At 37.6% G+C, this 19,276-nt stretch overlaps 1 protein-coding gene across 1 annotated transcript in view; it reads right to left on the minus strand.

The window, feature by feature from the left end:
- The window catches only part of LOC145877296 (uncharacterized), a 65,279-nt gene that overhangs the window by 2,734 nt on the left and 43,269 nt on the right, over positions 1-19,276 (minus strand). The window contains exons 3-4 of the mRNA XM_082972605.1: positions 11,874-12,223; positions 4,061-4,073 (exon numbers count right to left, since the gene is read on the minus strand). Coding sequence (XP_082828731.1) covers positions 4,061-4,073; positions 11,874-12,223 — 363 coding nt within the window. The remainder of the gene's footprint in view (positions 1-4,060; positions 4,074-11,873; positions 12,224-19,276) is intronic.

Below are 19,276 nucleotides of genomic sequence, written 5' to 3' on the forward strand. Positions count from 1 at the left end.
CGATTATTGGATGACCCCCCAAAAAAACCATACCGATTAAATCGGCCGATTTTAAATATATATTTGTAATAATGACAATTACAATAACACTGAATGAACACATTCATTTTAACTTAATATAATACATCAATAAAATCAATTTAGTCTCAAATAAATAATGAAACATGTTCCATTTGGTTTAAATAAATAATGAAACATGTTCCATTTGGTTTAAATAAAGCAAAAACACAGTGTTGGAGAAGAAAGTAAAAGTGCAATATGTGCCATGTAAAAAAGCTAACGTTTAAGTTCCTTGCTCAGAACATGAGAACATATGAAAGCTGGTGGTTCCTTTTAACATGAGTCTTCAATATTCCCAGGTAAGAAGTTTTAGGTTGTAGTTATTATAAGAATTATATTACTATTTCTCTCCATACATTTGTATTTCATATACCTTTGACTATTGGATGTTCTTATAGGCACTTTAGTATTGCCAGCATAATCTCAGGAGTTGATAGGCTTGAAGTCATAAACAGAGCTGTGCTTCAAGCATTGCTAAGAGCTGCTGGCAAACGCAGTAAAGTTTGAATGAATGCTTACGAGCCTGCTGCTGCCTACCACCACTCAGTCAGACTGCTATATCAAATATCAAATCATAGACTTAATTATAATATAATAACACACAGAAATACGAGCCTTAGGTCATATTCAATTTAATATCGCTCTTCACCGACCCAGGAAGGGGTGGGGCCAAACAGGTGTTGTACCTCGTTTCCCTCCTTCAGGGAACAGTAATTATAGTCATAAAGTTACACTCCCTTTCAGTTGGTCAACTTCTGTACAACATACTATGGGAAAATACAATCATTCCTCATGCCGACCCAAACAGATACTAAATGAAACGGCCCCTGGCAGACCACCCAGACCTGACCCCGCAAGATGCGTCAGTTGTCAATTTATTAATTGTCTTTTGCTTGAAACACTCCTGTCAATGTTGAGTAAGGACGCACACCTGAATACGCATATAGAAGTAGGACTAGTCTACCTGATTACGCATATAGAAGTAGGACTAGTCTACCTGGTTACACATATAGAAGTAGGACTAGTCTACCTGGTTACACATATAGAAGTAGGACTAGTCTACCTGGTTACACATATAGAAGTAGGACTAGTCTACCTGGTTACACATATAGAAGTAGGACTAGTCTACCTGGTTACACATATAGAAGTAGGACTAGTCTACCTGGTTACCCATATAGAAGTAGGACTAGTCTACCTGGTTACACATATAGAAGTAGGACTAGTCTACCTGGTTACACATATAGAAGTAGGACTAGTCTACCTGGTTACACATATAGAAGTAGGACTAGTCTACCTGGTTACCCATATAGAAGTAGGACTAGTCTACCTGGTTACACATATAGAAGTAGGACTAGTCTACCTGGTTACCCATATAGAAGTAGGACTAGTCTACCTGGTTACACATATAGAAGTAGGACTAGTCTACCTGGTTACCCATATAGAAGTAGGACTAGTCTACCTGGTTACACATATAGAAGTAGGACTAGTCTACCTGGTTACCCATATAGAAGTAGGACTAGTCTACCTGGTTACACATATAGAAGTAGGACTAGTCTACCTGGTTACACATATAGAAGTAGGACTAGTCTACCTGGTTACACATATAGAAGTAGGACTAGTCTACCTGGTTACCCATATAGAAGTAGGACTAGTCTACCTGGTTACCCATATAGAAGTAGGACTAGTCTACCTGGTTACCCATATAGAAGTAGGACTAGTCTACCTGGTTACACATATAGAAGTAGGACTAGTCTACCTGGTTACACATATAGAAGTAGGACTAGTCTACCTGGTTACACATATAGAAGTAGGACTAGTCTACCTTGCCTGTGTGCAAATGTAGGCCTATAAATGTGCCCATTTGGGGATGTCTGATAGTATTTCTGATTGTCTTAATGCACCACCACTAATGAGTTGTGGAGCTTCTCAAAGTAATTTTTTCTTCACCTCAAACAGCAAGTAAACAAAGTCTTCCTAAAATCAATTGCAAATGACAATAGTTCCTCAAAGTATTTTCGTAAAATATTTCCACTCGGCACGAAAGGGAAAAACTGTAATGTGCTGATCCAGTGCAAATGTCATAAAATACCTGATTACTTCTTATCCCTTTCACAAATAGCCTACAGCTGCGTCTGTCCTGAACTCACTGGAGCAGGAAACTGAGGGCCCAGAATATTTGATAGTGTTTCAAGTTCGTTATAGACAGGCCATGTGATTTAGAGGATATTTATTAGCAATGGCTTATTTGTTGGCTTTATGTAGGGAATTTACACATAGTTGGCAATAACAAGAAAAGTTCCTTTTAGATTTGTATAATTTTCATTTAGATTTAGATAGAATGTAGATTAATCATAGACAATGATTTTGAGATACTATTATAAATTAAATGAAACTGTTCCAGTAAAATGTGAATATGAAAATAATAACTGGCACGCAGATCGGTAGAAATTATTTGCACTCCAAACGTAGGTTGCTGACTGCTTGTGTAGCCTATTACCAGCAACGTCAGAATTTATGAAGGCCAGCAGGAGGTGGTGGTTCAGGAAGAGTTTTTTTTCTCTTCTGGTTGGGCAATATTGATGTAATGGCATGAAAATAAATTAGCTGAATATTATACAATGACTTATCAACAGCTCTAACAATTTGACCCCCACAGGAAATCTACACTGGCAATTCTAGAATATACTATATCCTAGAAACCTAGTTAAACTATCATTTTGACATCATGGATGAATTCTAGAATATACTATACATCCTAGAAACCTGGTTAAACTATCATTTTGACATCATGGATGAATTCTAGAATATACTATATAGCCTAGAAACCTGGTTAAACTATCATTATGACATCATGGATGAAATCTAGAATATACTATATATCCTAGAAACCTGGTTAAACTATCATTATGACATCATGGATGAATTCTAGAATATACTATATAGCCTAGAAACCTGGTTAAACTATCATTATGACATCATGGATGGCCAGTCTTTGTATTCATAGTGTAGTGAATTCAGGGGGTTGTCCTGAGCTGAACTCAATCCTGGGTCCAGTGACTGTCAAGCCAACACCTTATAACTGTTACGCCAAGATGTCTGAACTTCTTGACGAGGTCCCTATGAATGTGAGAGTGGTTACATTTCTCCAGCTCCCATCCCTCAGCTGTTCACCAAACCAAGTCTCTGGGCAGCCATTTTGTTGCTGTTTAAATACTAGGTTGCCACTTTAAAAAAGCCACACAATCAACCAATCTGCAGTTCATACAATAACAAAGCTGTAATTCCACCACTGTTTTGGTTATAAGATGATTATGGGGCTGGAGAAATGTAACTACAGACAGAAAGACCTATGGATGCAAGGACTGACCATCCATGATATCAACATTATAGTTTTAACCATGTTGAGGCTATACAGTGTTGATTTACATTATTTCTAAACATTGGAGTAAAAAAAATCTTATTTGGGGTTCTGATGGGGTACAACAGTTGAACTAAACTCATGAGGCATGTGTTATATTCTTCAAGAATCAATGGCTATAAATAAATTATTTAAAAGTCACAATATGGATGTAGCTATTGCATATTTCCGCTTTAACACCTCAGTTTAACAAGTGTAGAGTTTGTGCCTCTGTTTTTAAGACAGTACTTACTAGTGTTAATCAGGGCCAGTTCATTGTTAAAACCATTGGATGCCTTAACATGCCTTTGGGAAACCGGGCCCAGATATCCAGTTTCTTCCTCTTCTTCCTTTTTCGATGTGACAGTCATCTCCCCCTCTTCCTCTTTCACTCCATAAACTGCATCTTCCTCCTCTTCTTTTACTGTAACATCCTCCTCCTCTTTCACTCTGAAAGCGTCTTCCTCTTCTTTTACTGAAACGTCTTTCTCTTCTTCTTTCACTAACAGCCTCACCCTCCACTTGTTTTTGCATTGTAACATCTTTCTCTTCCCCCTCTTTGACGAGAGTTTCTTTCTCCGTCCAGCAGACCTCATCTTTAACAGGAGGAGAGTAGCTCAGTGACCGCATGGTCGGAGATGTTAGCTAGCTAGGCTAATGCTAACTTAACCAGCCCGCTAGCTGAATAATAACAACACCGTAAATATGAAATTAAAACGGATAAGTAACTAGACGACAGAAGTGGGTTTAAAACACAGTGGCTAATATACACGAACGAGTCTAAAGAGCTTTATTGGTTCGGCTATTTTGTCTAGCAAGCTACCGAGGTGGCTGAATAACTGTTGCTGCTGTTGAAAGAAGCGTTCCGTCCACTACATTATACGTCACACTAACAGCATTACCTTAAATTCCCACACCGCCATCTGCTGACTGGAGTGGGTAACGCAGTTGAGTAAAATGTATATTATAATGTTCAGACAAAGTTAAACGGTAGGAACTTCCTGAATTGGAATTATCCCTCTACACATGTACTGCACTGGAATTATCCCATTGGCTGGCAGAAACGTGCAGTTTCGTTTTTATTGGGCCATCAAAGCTGTGTCAGGGATTTTTGTGATTGGTTCCATTTCAGTCACATGTGCATAAGGGAGAGGTGGTGTCTGATGTCTGCAGGTCAATGCAACTGAGAAATATGATCCTTGTAATTATTCTCTGTGAATATCAGCAGTGGTAATGATTGTGAAATATGATCCTTGTAATTATTCTCTGTGAATATCAGCAGTGGGAATGATTGTGAAATATGATCCTTGTAATTATTCTCTGTGAATATCAGCAGTGGGAATGATTGTGAAATATGATCCTTGTAATTATTCTCTGTGAATATCAGCAGTGGGAATGATTGTGAAATATTTAGTTCATTTCATCAGAGCAACATGATAATTAATGATTTCTGAACAACCATTTTTTATTTAATGTCTAAGAATATCTGATCAACTTTATTTCACTTGGTGATGTGTCATTATAGAGAACATAACAATACATGACATCTACAGTGGTGATGTTTCATTATAGAGAACATAACAATACATGACATCTACAGTGGTGATGTTTCATTATAGAGAACATAACAATACATGACATCTACAGTGGTGATGTTTCATTATAGAGAACATAACATAACAATACATGACATCTACAGTGGTGATGTTTCATTATAGAGAACATGACATAACAATACATGACATCTACAGTGGTGATGTTTCATTATAGAGAACATGACATGACAATACATGACATCTACAGTGGTGATGTTTCATTATAGAGAACATAACAATACATGACATCTACAGTGGTAATGTTTCATTATAGAGAACATAACATAACAATACATGACATCTACAGTGGTGATGTTTCATTATAGAGAACATAACATAACAATACATGACATCTACAGTGGTGATGTTTCATTATAGAGAACATAACAATACATGACATCTACAGTGGTGATGTTTCATTATAGAGAACATAACAATACATGACAATACATGACATCTACAGTGGTGATGTTTCATTATAGAGAACATGACATAACAATACATGACATCTACAGTGGTGATGTTTCATTATAGAGAACATAACAATACATGACATCTACAGTGGTGATGTTTCATTATAGAGAACATGACATAACAATACATGACATCTACAGTGGTGATGTTTCATTATAGAGAACATAACAATACATGACATCTACAGTGGTGATGTTTCATTATAGAGAACATGACATAACAATACATGACATCTACAGTGGTGATGTTTCATTATAGAGAACATGACATAACAATACATGACATCTACAGTGGTGATGTTTCATTATAGAGAACATGACATAACAATACATGACATCTACAGTGGTGATGTTTCATTATAGAGAACATAACAATACATGACATCTACAGTGGTGATGTTTCATTATAGAGAACATAACAATACATGACATCTACAGTGGTGATGTTTCATTATAGAGAACATGACAATACATGACATCTACAGTGGTGATGTTTCATTATAGAGAACATAACATAACAATACATGACATCTACAGTGGTGATGTTTCATTATAGAGAACATAACATAACAATACATGACATCTACAGTGGTGATGTTTCATTATAGAGAACATAACAATACATGACATCTACAGTGGTGATGTTTCATTATAGAGAACATGACATAACAATACATGACATCTACAGTGGTGATGTTTCATTATAGAGAACATAACAATACATGACATCTACAGTGGTGATGTTTCATTATAGAGAACATGACATAACAATACATGACATCTACAGTGGTGATGTTTCATTATAGAGAACATGACATAACAATACATGACATCTACAGTGGTGATGTTTCATTATAGAGAACATGACATAACAATACATGACATCTACAGTGGTGATGTTTCATTATAGAGAACATAACAATACATGACATCTACAGTGGTGATGTTTCATTATAGAGAACATAACAATACATGACATCTACAGTGGTGATGTTTCATTATAGAGAACATGACAATACATGACATCTACAGTGGTGATGTTTCATTATAGAGAACATAACAATACATGACATCTACAGTGGTGATGTTTCATTATAGAGAACATAACATGACAATACATGACATCTACAGTGGTGATGTTTCATTATAGAGAACATAACATGACAATACATGACATCTAAGTAGCTGAATATGATTATAGACTAACAGTCTGAAGGACACAACTCATGTTATTCTGGTTAAACAGTGGGAGACTAGTTGGACTAACATTTTGGACACACTTATTCAATTTTTTACATATTTTTTTTTTACTATTTTCTACATTGTACAATAATAGTGACAACAATTACACTATTGGCATTCTCTCAACCTGCTTCATGAGGAATTCATCAGGAATGCTTTTCCAACAGTCTTGAAGGAGTTCCCACATATGCTGAGCACTTGTTGGCTGCTTTTCCTTCTTTTCCTTCTCTGCGGTCCAACTCATCCCAAACCATCTCAATTGGGTTGAGGTCGGGTGATTGTGGAGGCCAGGTCATCTGATGCTACATATCGCTGTCCTTCTTGGTCAAATAGCCCTTACACAGCCTGGAGGTGTGTTGGGTCATTGTCCTGTTGAAAAACAAATGATAGTCACACTAAGTGCAAACCAGATGTGATGGAGTATCACTGCAGAAAGATTACAGGTAACTTATTAGATATTTTGTAGTCATGTTGGGCGAGTTGGAACCGGTGTTTTTCTGGATCAAACACGCCAAATAAATGGACATTTTGGAGATATAACGACGGAATTAGTCGAACAAAAGGACCATTTGTGATGTTTATGGGACATATTGGAGTGCAAACAAAAGAAGATCTTCAAAGGTAAGGCATGAATTATATCGTTGTTTCTGAGTTTTGTGTCGCGCCGGGCGGTCTGAAATATGATTGTCTGTGTTTGTTTGATGGGGTGCTGTCCTCAGATAATCGCATGGTTTGCTTTCACCGTAAAGCCTTTTTTGAAATATGACACCGTGGCTGGATTAACAAGAAGTCAAGCTTAAATTTGACATATTGCATGTGTATTTTCAAGAATGTTAAATATTTACAATTCTGTAGTTTGAATTTGGTGCCCTGCACTTCACTGGATGTTGGCCAGGTGGGAGGCTACCGTCCCACGTACCCTAGAGAGGTTTAAATAGCCATCACGTCAGCAAAGTGAATATGTTCCATCATCCATGTTTATTAACATTAGTTCAAATTGTCCACTCATATTGGTGTAATTTCTCACCCCTTTTGGCTGTATGAAAGTTAATTTCCCCTCAGACACACACATTTGTTCTTTGTTATTACCCGAGCCACTGCCTGTTCAGCCTGCTATCATCCAGAAGGCGAGGTCAGTACAGGTGCATCAAAGCAGGGACCGAGAGACAGAAGCTGTTTTTCAATCTCAAGGCCATCAGACTGTTAAATAGCATCACTAACACAGAGGCTGCTGCCTACAAACACAGACTTGAAATCATTAGTCACTTTAATAATGTTTACATATCTGGCATTACTCATCTCATATGTATATACTGTATTCTACTGTATCTTAGTCTATGTATTACTCATCTCATATGTATATACTGTATTCTATACTATTCTACTGTATCTGTCTATGTATTACTCATCTCATATGTATATACTGTATTCTATTCTACTGTATCTGTCTATGCAGCTCTGACATTGCTCGTCCATATATTTATATATTCTTATTCCATTACTTAGATTTGTGTGTATTAGGTATTTGTTGTGAAATTGTTAGATATTGCTGCACTGTGGGAACTAGGACAAGCATTTCACTACACCCGCAATAACATCTGCTGAACCCCTGTATGTGACCAATAAGATTTGATTTATTATGAAGGTAATTTGTGTAGAATGTATTTTCCCCACTCATTCACCCCATCTCTTTACATTGCTTATGCATATTCAGTGGTCTGACTGCGTCCAGACTATGTCAAAGGCCCATCCTGGTAGATCTGAACCTAATGCAGCTTGGAGTGATCGGATGACAGAAGTCGCATTTAGGTGCCAGGTGTAACTGAGGCCATAGATGCTCCATATCCATTACTTTGAGTGTTTTATATAATATGACTAAATGTGTTTCTGTGTTGCAGGGGCAGTCAGAAATGGAACAGTAAGGCCACAGAACATGACATAAGCAGAGCTGTGGGAGACCACCTCAAGCCCCTGGTAGAGCCGGGGGTGGTGTTTACCACTCCACCACGCCTTCAGCAGGCTGGAAAAGTGGGATTGATACAGTTTTTCATACTAAGGTGTACCAATAGTTTGTTGATTGGTCGGTCATTGGGTTAATTTGTTTTACAATATGTTCAAATCAAATCAAGCTTTATTTATACAGCACATGTCAGACATGGATGCAACACAATGGCTTCACAGGAAAAAACTATGAAAATAATCAGAAATATTTAGTACACAAATATGAGGATAAAAAACAATAATAACAACTGAAAGACTAATGAGCATTGGAAGGAAATGCCATTGATTAAAATATCAACAATATGATGCAATATCCAACCCAAAATATAACTTGTTTTTTAGGAGGGGCTCTGAAAGACACTATGGGGGTGTCCACTGGAAGTTGACTAGTAACAACAACTGGGACCTAAAAGACACCCACCATGAGACCCACTAAATCTGCCCAAGAAGAGGAAAACAAAAGAAAAACCCACACCAAACTTAAAGACAGGAAGTAAACCAAAAAGGTGGAGCAACTAAAGGTGTTGACTCTCCACATGTATCAAGACAACTGGAGCACTGGGCCAGACACTCTTAAATAGAACCTGGACCAGCTCAGGTGAAACACCTTCCCACTAACGAGATGGACAAGCCAGCACAGGTGTAACACATACTGACTAACGAGGTGACACCAATCAGTGCGTCCTAGGTGCTAACGAGCTAGACGTGCTGACGAGCTAGACGGGCTAACGAGCTAACGAGCTAGACGAACTAACGGGCTAGACGGGCTAACGAGCGATACTTGTCAACAATTAAAAACAAGAAAAACACATTTCTAAATAATAATATACAATCAAAATATTTTTTTATCCTTTTTCTTACTATAGAATCCTAAAACTCACTATCTTCTAGAACTCTCGTGTTCCAAAAACTCACTAGCTTCTAGAATTCTCGTCCCCTTGGAACGAGCCCAAACAAAACTCATCTCTAATACGGAAAAACGTGCAGTTATAATAAATTGTGATCCATGGCAACACACTGGCTAAACGCAAAACACAAACATTTTGACTGCCCACCCGTGAGACAATCAGCAAATTGTCCTTAAAACGAACATGTCTGATTTCAAGAGGAAACTCCTGCAATATCCGTAGTAACTTCCCACCTCACAGCTTCTCTCTCTTTTCAGGGTTCACTAGATAGGCATGTTGTTGGATTGGTGCCCAGTCCCCAATGTCATGCTCTAGTACATTTGGGTTGGCAAATCTGAGAATGAACCCTGATATTCTAAAAGCAGGGCAGCAATGTCAATATAATTGTACCCAAAAATTATCAGTTGGTTGCATAAATAATTATGATTACTAAATCTTACATGAATATTAAACATGAAATATAAAACCCAAATGTACACCCCTTTGTTAATATGTATTAGCAATAATTAACTTAATGGTGAGGCATAAAATGTATCTTTTGTCAGGCTTAATGTTTGAAATATGAGGTGATTTGAGTCATGCTTCTTCAGTAGTGGAATAAAGACAATTAGTAGTTGAATGTTGTAAATAAATACTGGAGTGATGTAGGATTGTTCATATAATTGATTATAGACCAATTTATTGTACGGCGACTATGTGTATAGGCTGTAAGTATGTTGAAATTAAATTGTTTTCTTTTCAACTTTCACTTTCAACTAAAACCAAACTTATATTGTATGTCGGGCATAGTCTTATTTTCTACGACATTTTGCTAGGTGAGATATCCCCAATGTCACAGCTTAAACGTGTCCAAATCAGTAGTCCAAATGCAGAAACAGTTTGTGATAAATTGAAAACCTAAACATAAAATGTAATACATACACAAACATCTGTCACAATAATCATATTACTTGTATTATTTAAAACAAGCACCTTATAAAACTGTACAAGCACCAAAAACGCTGTTGTTTTGACAAGTAGCAATAAATCACTGATATCGATTAGGGGGGAAATCAGGTTGTACGTGCTGTTGAAACTAACACAACTAAAAAAACACATGGAAATGGGAGATATATTTTACCTCATTAGAGGACAACCTGCAGAAGACAGTCAGCTACATTTTGGAGTGATGCATTTAAATGTAGGGGTCACTAAATAAAGGAACACAACACTTATTTGTCATCACTCATTAATATCATGTTGAAATCAATTGTACGACAGGAGGGAGATGAGGTTGCACGTCCTGTTAAAACGAACAGCTCAAAAATCACACGGAATCTGGGAATAATGTGTACATCCCTGGTTAGAGGACAATTTGTATGAAACAGCTCGCTACATTTTGAAGTGTTGCATTTTGATTCCAGTGGGTCACCAACGTGGTAAGTGTAACACAGCTCTTTTTGTGTTAGTACTTTTTGTTAAATCACATCAATAGTAACTCTTCCATTTCAGAGCCTGGATTTTCCCCCTGAGGCTAATATCCATATCATGTTGAAATCAATAGAACAGGGGACAAACGTTTAGGGTTCTACATTGTGACATCATTAAAATACTCCTTCTACAATGTTTAAACATTCTACATTTTATTTCACTGATATCATGAAACAACTCCTTCATGAATTTTCTGATGTTTAATCAGAGATCTTTTATCAGAGTATCTCTTCCCACATTGATTACAGCTATGAGATTTCTCTCCTGTGTGTGTTCTCTGATGTGATACCAGGCTGTTTGACTGAGTAAAACTCTTCCCACATTCACCACAGCTATAAGGTTTCTCTCCTGTGTGTGTTCTCTGATGTGATACCAGGTTGGTTGACTGAGTAAAAGTCTTCCCACATTGATTACAGCTATAAGGTTTCTCTCCTGTGTGTATTCTCTGGTGTTTAGTCAGATAGAAAGATGTAGTAAAACTCTTCCCACATTGATCACAGCTATAAGATTTCTCTCCTGTGTGTCTTCTCTGGTGCACTGTCAGCACTCCAGATCGACAAAAACTCTTCCCACATTGATCACAGCTATAAGATTTCTCTCCTGTGTGTTTTCTCTGGTGTAGTGTCAGAGTTCTAGTTGCAGCAAAACTCTTCCCACATTGATCACAGCTATAAGATTTCTCTCCTGTGTGTATTCTCTGGTGAGCTGTCAGCTCTCCAGATCGAGCAAAACTCTTCCCACATTGACCACAGATATAAGATTTCTCTCCTGTGTGTGTTCTCTGATGTAGAGTCAGACTGGTAGATGCAGCAAACCTCTTCCCACATTGACCACAGCTATAAGGTTTCTCTCCTGTGTGTATTCTCTGGTGTTTCGTCAGACCACTAGAGTCAGTAAAACTCTTCCCACATTCACCACAGCAATAAGGTTTCTCTCCTGTGTGTGTTCTCTGATGAATTTTAATGCCTGATGAGGTGAATCTCTTCCCACAGTCAGAGCAGCAGTGAGTTCTCTTCCCTGTGGATGTCTGCAGGTGTTTATTGAGGTGTTCTGATCTGGAGAGACTCTTCTCTGCCTCTTCAGCATCAAGAGGTTGTTGAGGCTCCCCAGAGGATCCACGATAGTCCCATATCTCTCCTGTGTGAACAACAAAGTCAGACAGATGATTAAAGGCCCACAACAGCGGTAATCCACTGTAAAAGGTGATGCCTACAGCGGAGCCATGATGTCTGACAACAATTGACGTCTGTAATGAATGTTACAATTATTTGAAATTTGCCTTAAAATGAGCAATAATAGTCATATTTTGTCTTGTTTTCACATTCGTAGTGACATTGATGATTGTAGGCTAGAAATAAGTTATTCATGTTGTTGAAACTCTAAGCAGTGTGCCAGACGAATTTTGGTCTCCAATATAGGCCCCTTTCTGTGTTTGCTAAAATTGTGGCACGAGGGCAATTTGATTGCAGAAACTCCTCCCTGCTAATGAGGAAACCGATAGTTATGGATGTACTATATCGGCCTGGAGCAAAAATGGTGAGCAAAGATTTTAGTTTTTCACAATGTATTCTGAATATTATCTTTGCTACTTCCAGACACAAATGAGACTCTGACCATTTTACTCGCCCTAGCAGAGCTGTTAGGCAGTTTTCATGTTATCCAGGGTGACTGTAACTGTGCTGCTGGAAAACATTTATTTACGGTTTTTGTTGCCTACGTTTACTGACACCTGGACATATTGAACGGGTGTTGAGCGCTAGTAAATTCATTATTCTGCTCTCTGGTACTCAGACGAGAGTGCTCTGAAATCAGAGTAGATAGTCAATCAGAGTGAATTTATGAAAGCACCCGAATGTCCATTGAGAAAGCAAAACGACTATACCATTTAGCTAAGCTAAGAATGACGGGAATAATCAAGTCAATAAACGTTGGGTAGTTAGTTAGATAGAATATAGTTCATATACTGGCAAGTTTGATGTATAAGTAGCCAACTAACGTTAGGTAGCTAGTTAACATACCGGTACATACTGCTGTAATAACATGCTAGCAAATAGTCAGCCAAAATGACGTGTAAAGTAACTTATTTGAAAAGTAATTATTTTATTACATTGCTCAACATTTTCTTAACATTTGTCATAATTAGTTAAAGCAATGAATTTGTATCGGCTCTCGTTGGACTTCGGCTACATATTTTCTGCAATTTTCTTCAAATCTGAAAACGATGTGAAGCCACGCCCATTTCCTGAAGAATTGCATTATGGGCCCTAACGTACTGCGTGTTTACGTCATATTATGGCGAATTTAGTACGACATCCGGGAGGTTTTGGCATACTAACTATATCATACTATGACCAATAAGCACACTATATACTCAATTAACATCACAAATAGTACGGTTAGTATGAGTATTCTAACACAGCTAATGACTTATCAACAGCTCTAACAATTTGACCCCCACAGGAAAATCTACACTGGCAGTTATAGAAAGACCCATTTACTATATAACCATTGATTCTTGAAGAATATAACTTAGAAATGCCTGAAATGTTTCAACTGTATTACCCCATCAGAAACCAAAACATAAGCTTGAAAAACGCCACTGTTTGTAAACAAGCACTGTATAGCCTTGAAATCTGGTTAAAACTATAATTTTGACCTTATGGCCAGCCAGTCCTTGTATTCAGAGTGTAGTGAATTCAGGGGGTAGTCCTGAGCTGAACTCAAACCTGGGTCCAGCGACTGTCAAGTCAACAGCTTATAACTGTTACGCCAAGATGTCTGAACTTCTTGACGAGGTCGCTAGGTGTTGGGTTACGGTTTCTACAATAGCTTTCTCTATGAATTTCAGAGTGGTTACATTTCTCCTTCCCCCATCCCTCAGATGTTTACCAAACCAAGACTCTGGGCAGCCATTTTGTTTCTGTTTAAAAACTAGGTTGTCCCTTTAAACAAGCCACACAATCAACCAATTAATCTGCAGTTCAAACAATAACAAAGCTGTAATTCCACCACTGATTTGGTAATAAGATGATGATGGGGCTGGAGAAATGTAACTACTCTCAAATTCATAGACGGACCTATGGATGCAAGGACTGACCATCCATGATATCAACATAGTTTTAACCATGTTTTGAGTGTGAGTGTTTACAGTGTTTGTTTATCATTTAAATTGTTTCTAAACATTGGAGTATAAAAAGCTTATTTGGGGTTCTGATGGGGTACAACAGTTGAACTAAGCTCATGAGGCATGTGTTATATTCTTCAAGACTCAATGGCCATAAATAAATAATTTAAAAGTCAAAATATTGATGTAGCTATTGAATATTTCCCCTCTAACACCACACATCAGTTCAACAACAACATCATCTTTATCAGGAGGAGAGTAGCTTAGTGAACTCATGGTCGGAGATGTTAGCTAGCTAGGCTAATGCTAACTTAACCAGCCCGCTAGCTGACTAATAACAACAACACCGCAAATATGAAATTAAATCTGATAACTAACTAGACGACAGAAGTGGGTTTAAAACACAGTGGCTAATATACACGAAAGCGTCTAAAGAGCTTTATTGGTTCGGCTATTTTGTCTAGCAAGCTACCGAGGAGGCTTAATAACTGTTGCTGCTGTTGAAAGAAGCGTTCCGTCCACTAGATTATACGTCACACCAACAGCATCGCCTTAAATTCCCACACCGCCATCTGCTGACTGGAGTGGGTAACGCAGTTGAGTAAAACGTTTATTTTATTTTCTGACAAAAAGTTAAAGGGTAGGAAGCGTTCGTTTTTACTCACCCGTGTAACAACACAGTGTGGTTAAAGACTTAGTAACTTAGTTGTAGTCACAATCTGGTTACCTATAAGTACAAAGAGTTATGTTTTTGCGTTGTTACATATTTCTTAAACTTATTTCCGGATATCTTCTAAACTACCCACAATGCACTATGTGCTACAGAGTTTGTATGCTAGCTCGGTATCTAGCTCCAGCTTGTAAACATCAGCCACACCTCATGCTTTCATATACTGTGTGGTTGTGATATATAGTGGGAACGCATTAGCACGGTAGACTCTGCTGCCTTGTTGTCAGTAGGGATGTTACTTTTGATACCGGAGCTACGAGGCCTGCGTCCAAATCGATAAGCAGTAAACTTCAAAGCAGTGTACCGATGCCTGTATCACTTTATCAGCAGCACGTCATCAATGGCGTCTGAAGCTTCATTTGATCAAACAACCACCTGATTGGTTTGGTATTGGGCTTGTTCGACACTGCAGGCGACTGCAGACTGACTGATCTACAAATCCCCTGTTGCTGCTGTTGAAAGAAGCGTTCCGTCCACTACATTATACGTCACACTAACATCGCCTTAAAGCCCCACATGATGTATTGTTACACCATGTAGGAGCAGTATAGACCTAGTCTGTTCATTATATACATCTACATGATGTATTGTTACACCACGTAGGAGCAGTATAGACCTAGTCTGTTCATTATATACATCTACATGATGTATTGTTACACCATGTAGGAGCAGTATAGACCTAGTCTGTTCATTATGTACATCTACATGATGTATTGTTACACCATGTAGGAGCAGTATAGACCTAGTCTGTTCATTATATACATCTACATGATGTATTGTTACACCATGTAGCAGCAGTATGGAGGTACAGTGGGGGACAAAATTGTTGACACCCTTGATAAAGATGAGCAAAAACGACTCTATAAAATAAAGAATTCAAATACTGAGCTATATTGTATAAAAAATAAAGGGAAATTATATTATTTTATACTAATACAATTGCTCAGAGAAAAATATAGAGTTTAACATGTAATTCTCAAAAGGTAGGGGTCTGAATTATTGCCACCCATGTTTTCAATACTCCAGCACCCTCCCCTTGGGAGGATAACGACACTGAAATGTTTAATGAGATTAGAGAACACATTGGGTGGGACCTTAGACCATTCCTCCATACAGAATCTCTCCATGTCCTTGATTTATTTTGTCTGCGCTTATGGACTGCCCTGTTCAATTCAAACCACAGGTTTTCAATGGAGTTCAAGTCCGAAGACTGAGATGGCCATTGAAAATGTTGATTTTGTACCCAATTAACCATTTCTTCGTGGATGTTGATGTGTCTTGCTGAAAGATCCTCTTATGGCCAAGTTTCAGCCTCCTAGCAGAGAGGTAACCAGGTTTTTGGCTAAAATATCCTGGTAGTGGGTAAAGTTAATTTATTTATTTCATACAGTAATTTTAGCTCATCTTTATCAAGGGTATCAATAACTAGGTGCTTATTTTGATATCTAGTTATTTGACCGAATCAGAAATACAGATGTGGAGTAGAGGTTAAGCTTGTTTAAAATTCTCATAGAAAATCTGAACTAATCAAATAACACTTGTTGCTCTTTGGACGTGTTGATATAATATTCATATTTAATAGAGAGGAAAAAAACGTTTCCCTAAACTGCTTTATAATATTATAATTCAATGAAGAATAAAAATTGTTTTCCCTCCTCAACTGCGTTTCCTCCCTCCAGACAGCAGATGGCGATATGTGTCTTTCAGGCGATGTTTCTAGTGTGACGTATAATCTAGTGGACGGAACGCTTCTTCAACAACTGCAGCCACCTCGGTAGCTCGCTAGCTGACAAAGTCGGAACATTCAAGCTGTTTGGACAATTTCGTGGTTTATTTGCTACTATGATTTAAACATAGTACTCCATTTTATGTAATATTTACGTTGTAAGTCAGCTAGCTGGCTGGTTAAGTTAGCACTAGTCTAGTCGCTAATGCTAACTAGCTATTATCCCCGACCATGAGTTCACTAAGCTACTCTCCTCCTGTTAATAAAGAGGAGGTCTGCTGGACGGAAAAAGACACTCTCATGAAAGAGGAGGAGGAAGAGGAGGCTGTTTCAATACAAAAACAAGTAGAGGGTGAAGCTGTTACCGTGAAAGAAGAAGAGAAAGACGTTTCAGTTAAAGAAGAGGAAGACGCGTTCAGAGTGAAAGAGGAGGAGGATGTTACAGTAAAAGAAGAGGAGGAAGATGCAGTTTTTGGAGTGGAGGATGAAGTGAAAGAAGATGAAGACGTTTTTGGAATGAAGGATGAAGAGGGGGAGATTACTGTCACATTAGAGGAGGACGAAGAAGAGAAGACTGGAGATCTGATTAACACCAGTAAATACAGTGAGTACTATCTAATAAAACAGGGACATTGATCTGATTAACACCAGTAAATACAGTGAGTACTATCTAATAAAACAGGGACATTGATCTGGTTAACACCAGTAAATACAGTGAGTACTATCTAATAAAACAGGGACATTGATCTGATTAACACCAGTAAATACAGTGAGTACTATCTAATAAAACAGGGACATTGATCTGATTAACACCAGTAAATACAGTGAGTACTATCTAATAAAACAGGGACATTGATCTGATTAACACCAGTAAATACAGTGAGATCTCTCTTATAAAACAGAGACATTGATCTGATTAACACCAGTAAATACAGTGAGTACTATCTTATAAAACAGGGACATTGATCTGATTAACACCAGTAAATACAGTGAGTACTATCTAATAAAACAGGGACATTGATCTGATTAACACCAGTAAATACAGTGAGTACTATCTAATAAAACAGGGACATTGATCTGATTAACACCAGTAAATACAGTGAGTACTATCTAATAAAACAGGGACATTGATCTGATTAACACCAGTAAATACAGTGAGTACTATCTAATAAAACAGGGACATTGATCTGATTAACACCAGTAAATACAGTGAGTACTATCTAATAAAACAGGGACATTGATCTGATTAACACCAGTAAATACAGTGAGTACTATCTAATAAAACAGGGACATTGATCTGATTAACACCAGTAAATACAGTGAGTACTATCTAATAAAACAGGGACATTGATCTGATTAACACCAGTAAATACAGTGAGTACTCTCTTATAAAACAGGGACATTGATCTGATTAACACCAGTAAATACAGTGAGTACTATCTAATAAAACAGGGACATTGATCTGATTAACACCAGTAAATACAGTGAGTACTATCTAATAAAACAGGGACATTGATCTGATTAACACCAGTAAATACAGTGAGTACTATCTTATAAAACAGGGACACAAACTCTGCAGTTGTTGAACTAATGTGTGATTTTTAAAAGGGCATTCTACACTTGAATATGTTTTTGTACTGTATGAATTGTTCATGACGTCCTTTCCTGTTGAAAAGTGATATAAATACAGTAAAGTATAAACACACTAAAGGGAAACAAATAAATGTTTTGAGCAAAATAGTGTTTTTTTAACAACTGCAAACTAGACGGAGTGAGTGATGTCATAGTAAGGCCTCCAAGGAGTTGGCTTGATGGGAAGTCGTGATGTCATCCAATAGGAGGCTGATATGCATGTGAATATTCATTATTCTTTTTAAAATCCTTCCTGTTCTGTCAAGTTGGTTGTTGATCATTGCTAGAAAGCCATTTTCAAGTCTTGCCATAGACTTTCAAGATGATTTAAGTCCAAACTGTAACTAGGCCACTCAGGAACATTCAATGTCATCTTGGTAAGCTCCTCCAGTGTAGATTTGGCCTTGTGGTTTAGGTTATTGTCCTGTTAGGACAGTTTTTTGTATTCAGATCTCTGAAATGCTCTCTACCTACGTAACATTTAGTGTCTCCTTATGTTACGCTGGGAAAACAGTTTTCATGGGCACAGAAATCCTAAATCATTTCAGAGTTTGCTAAATCCAATGGTTCTAACCGAGAGTCACCTTAACTTTATTGACAACACCCAAATGGATACTGTCATTAACGTGGTTCTTCAATAATTACACATAATTCTTAATACTGTAGCTGTTTATTTACAGTCACATGTTCAACTATCATCAGCTGATCCAGGAAATCATTTTCTGAATGACAGTCACATGACAAACATCACGACATGCAACAACAACCAAAGTGCTTCTTCATTCATTACTCTGGTAAAGACAGTTATGCCGTGCTCCACGTTGGATCCAACATCCCAAACAAATCGATGTTTATAATGTGTTACTGTCTGGCTGATTTACAGTAGGGTCTCATTACTCTGTTTGTGCACAGAGATAC

Source organism: Salmo salar, unplaced genomic scaffold, assembly GCF_965601325.2.
Source record: "Salmo salar unplaced genomic scaffold, fSalSal1 ptg000838l, whole genome shotgun sequence".
Taxonomy (NCBI): Eukaryota; Metazoa; Chordata; class Actinopteri; order Salmoniformes; family Salmonidae; genus Salmo; species Salmo salar.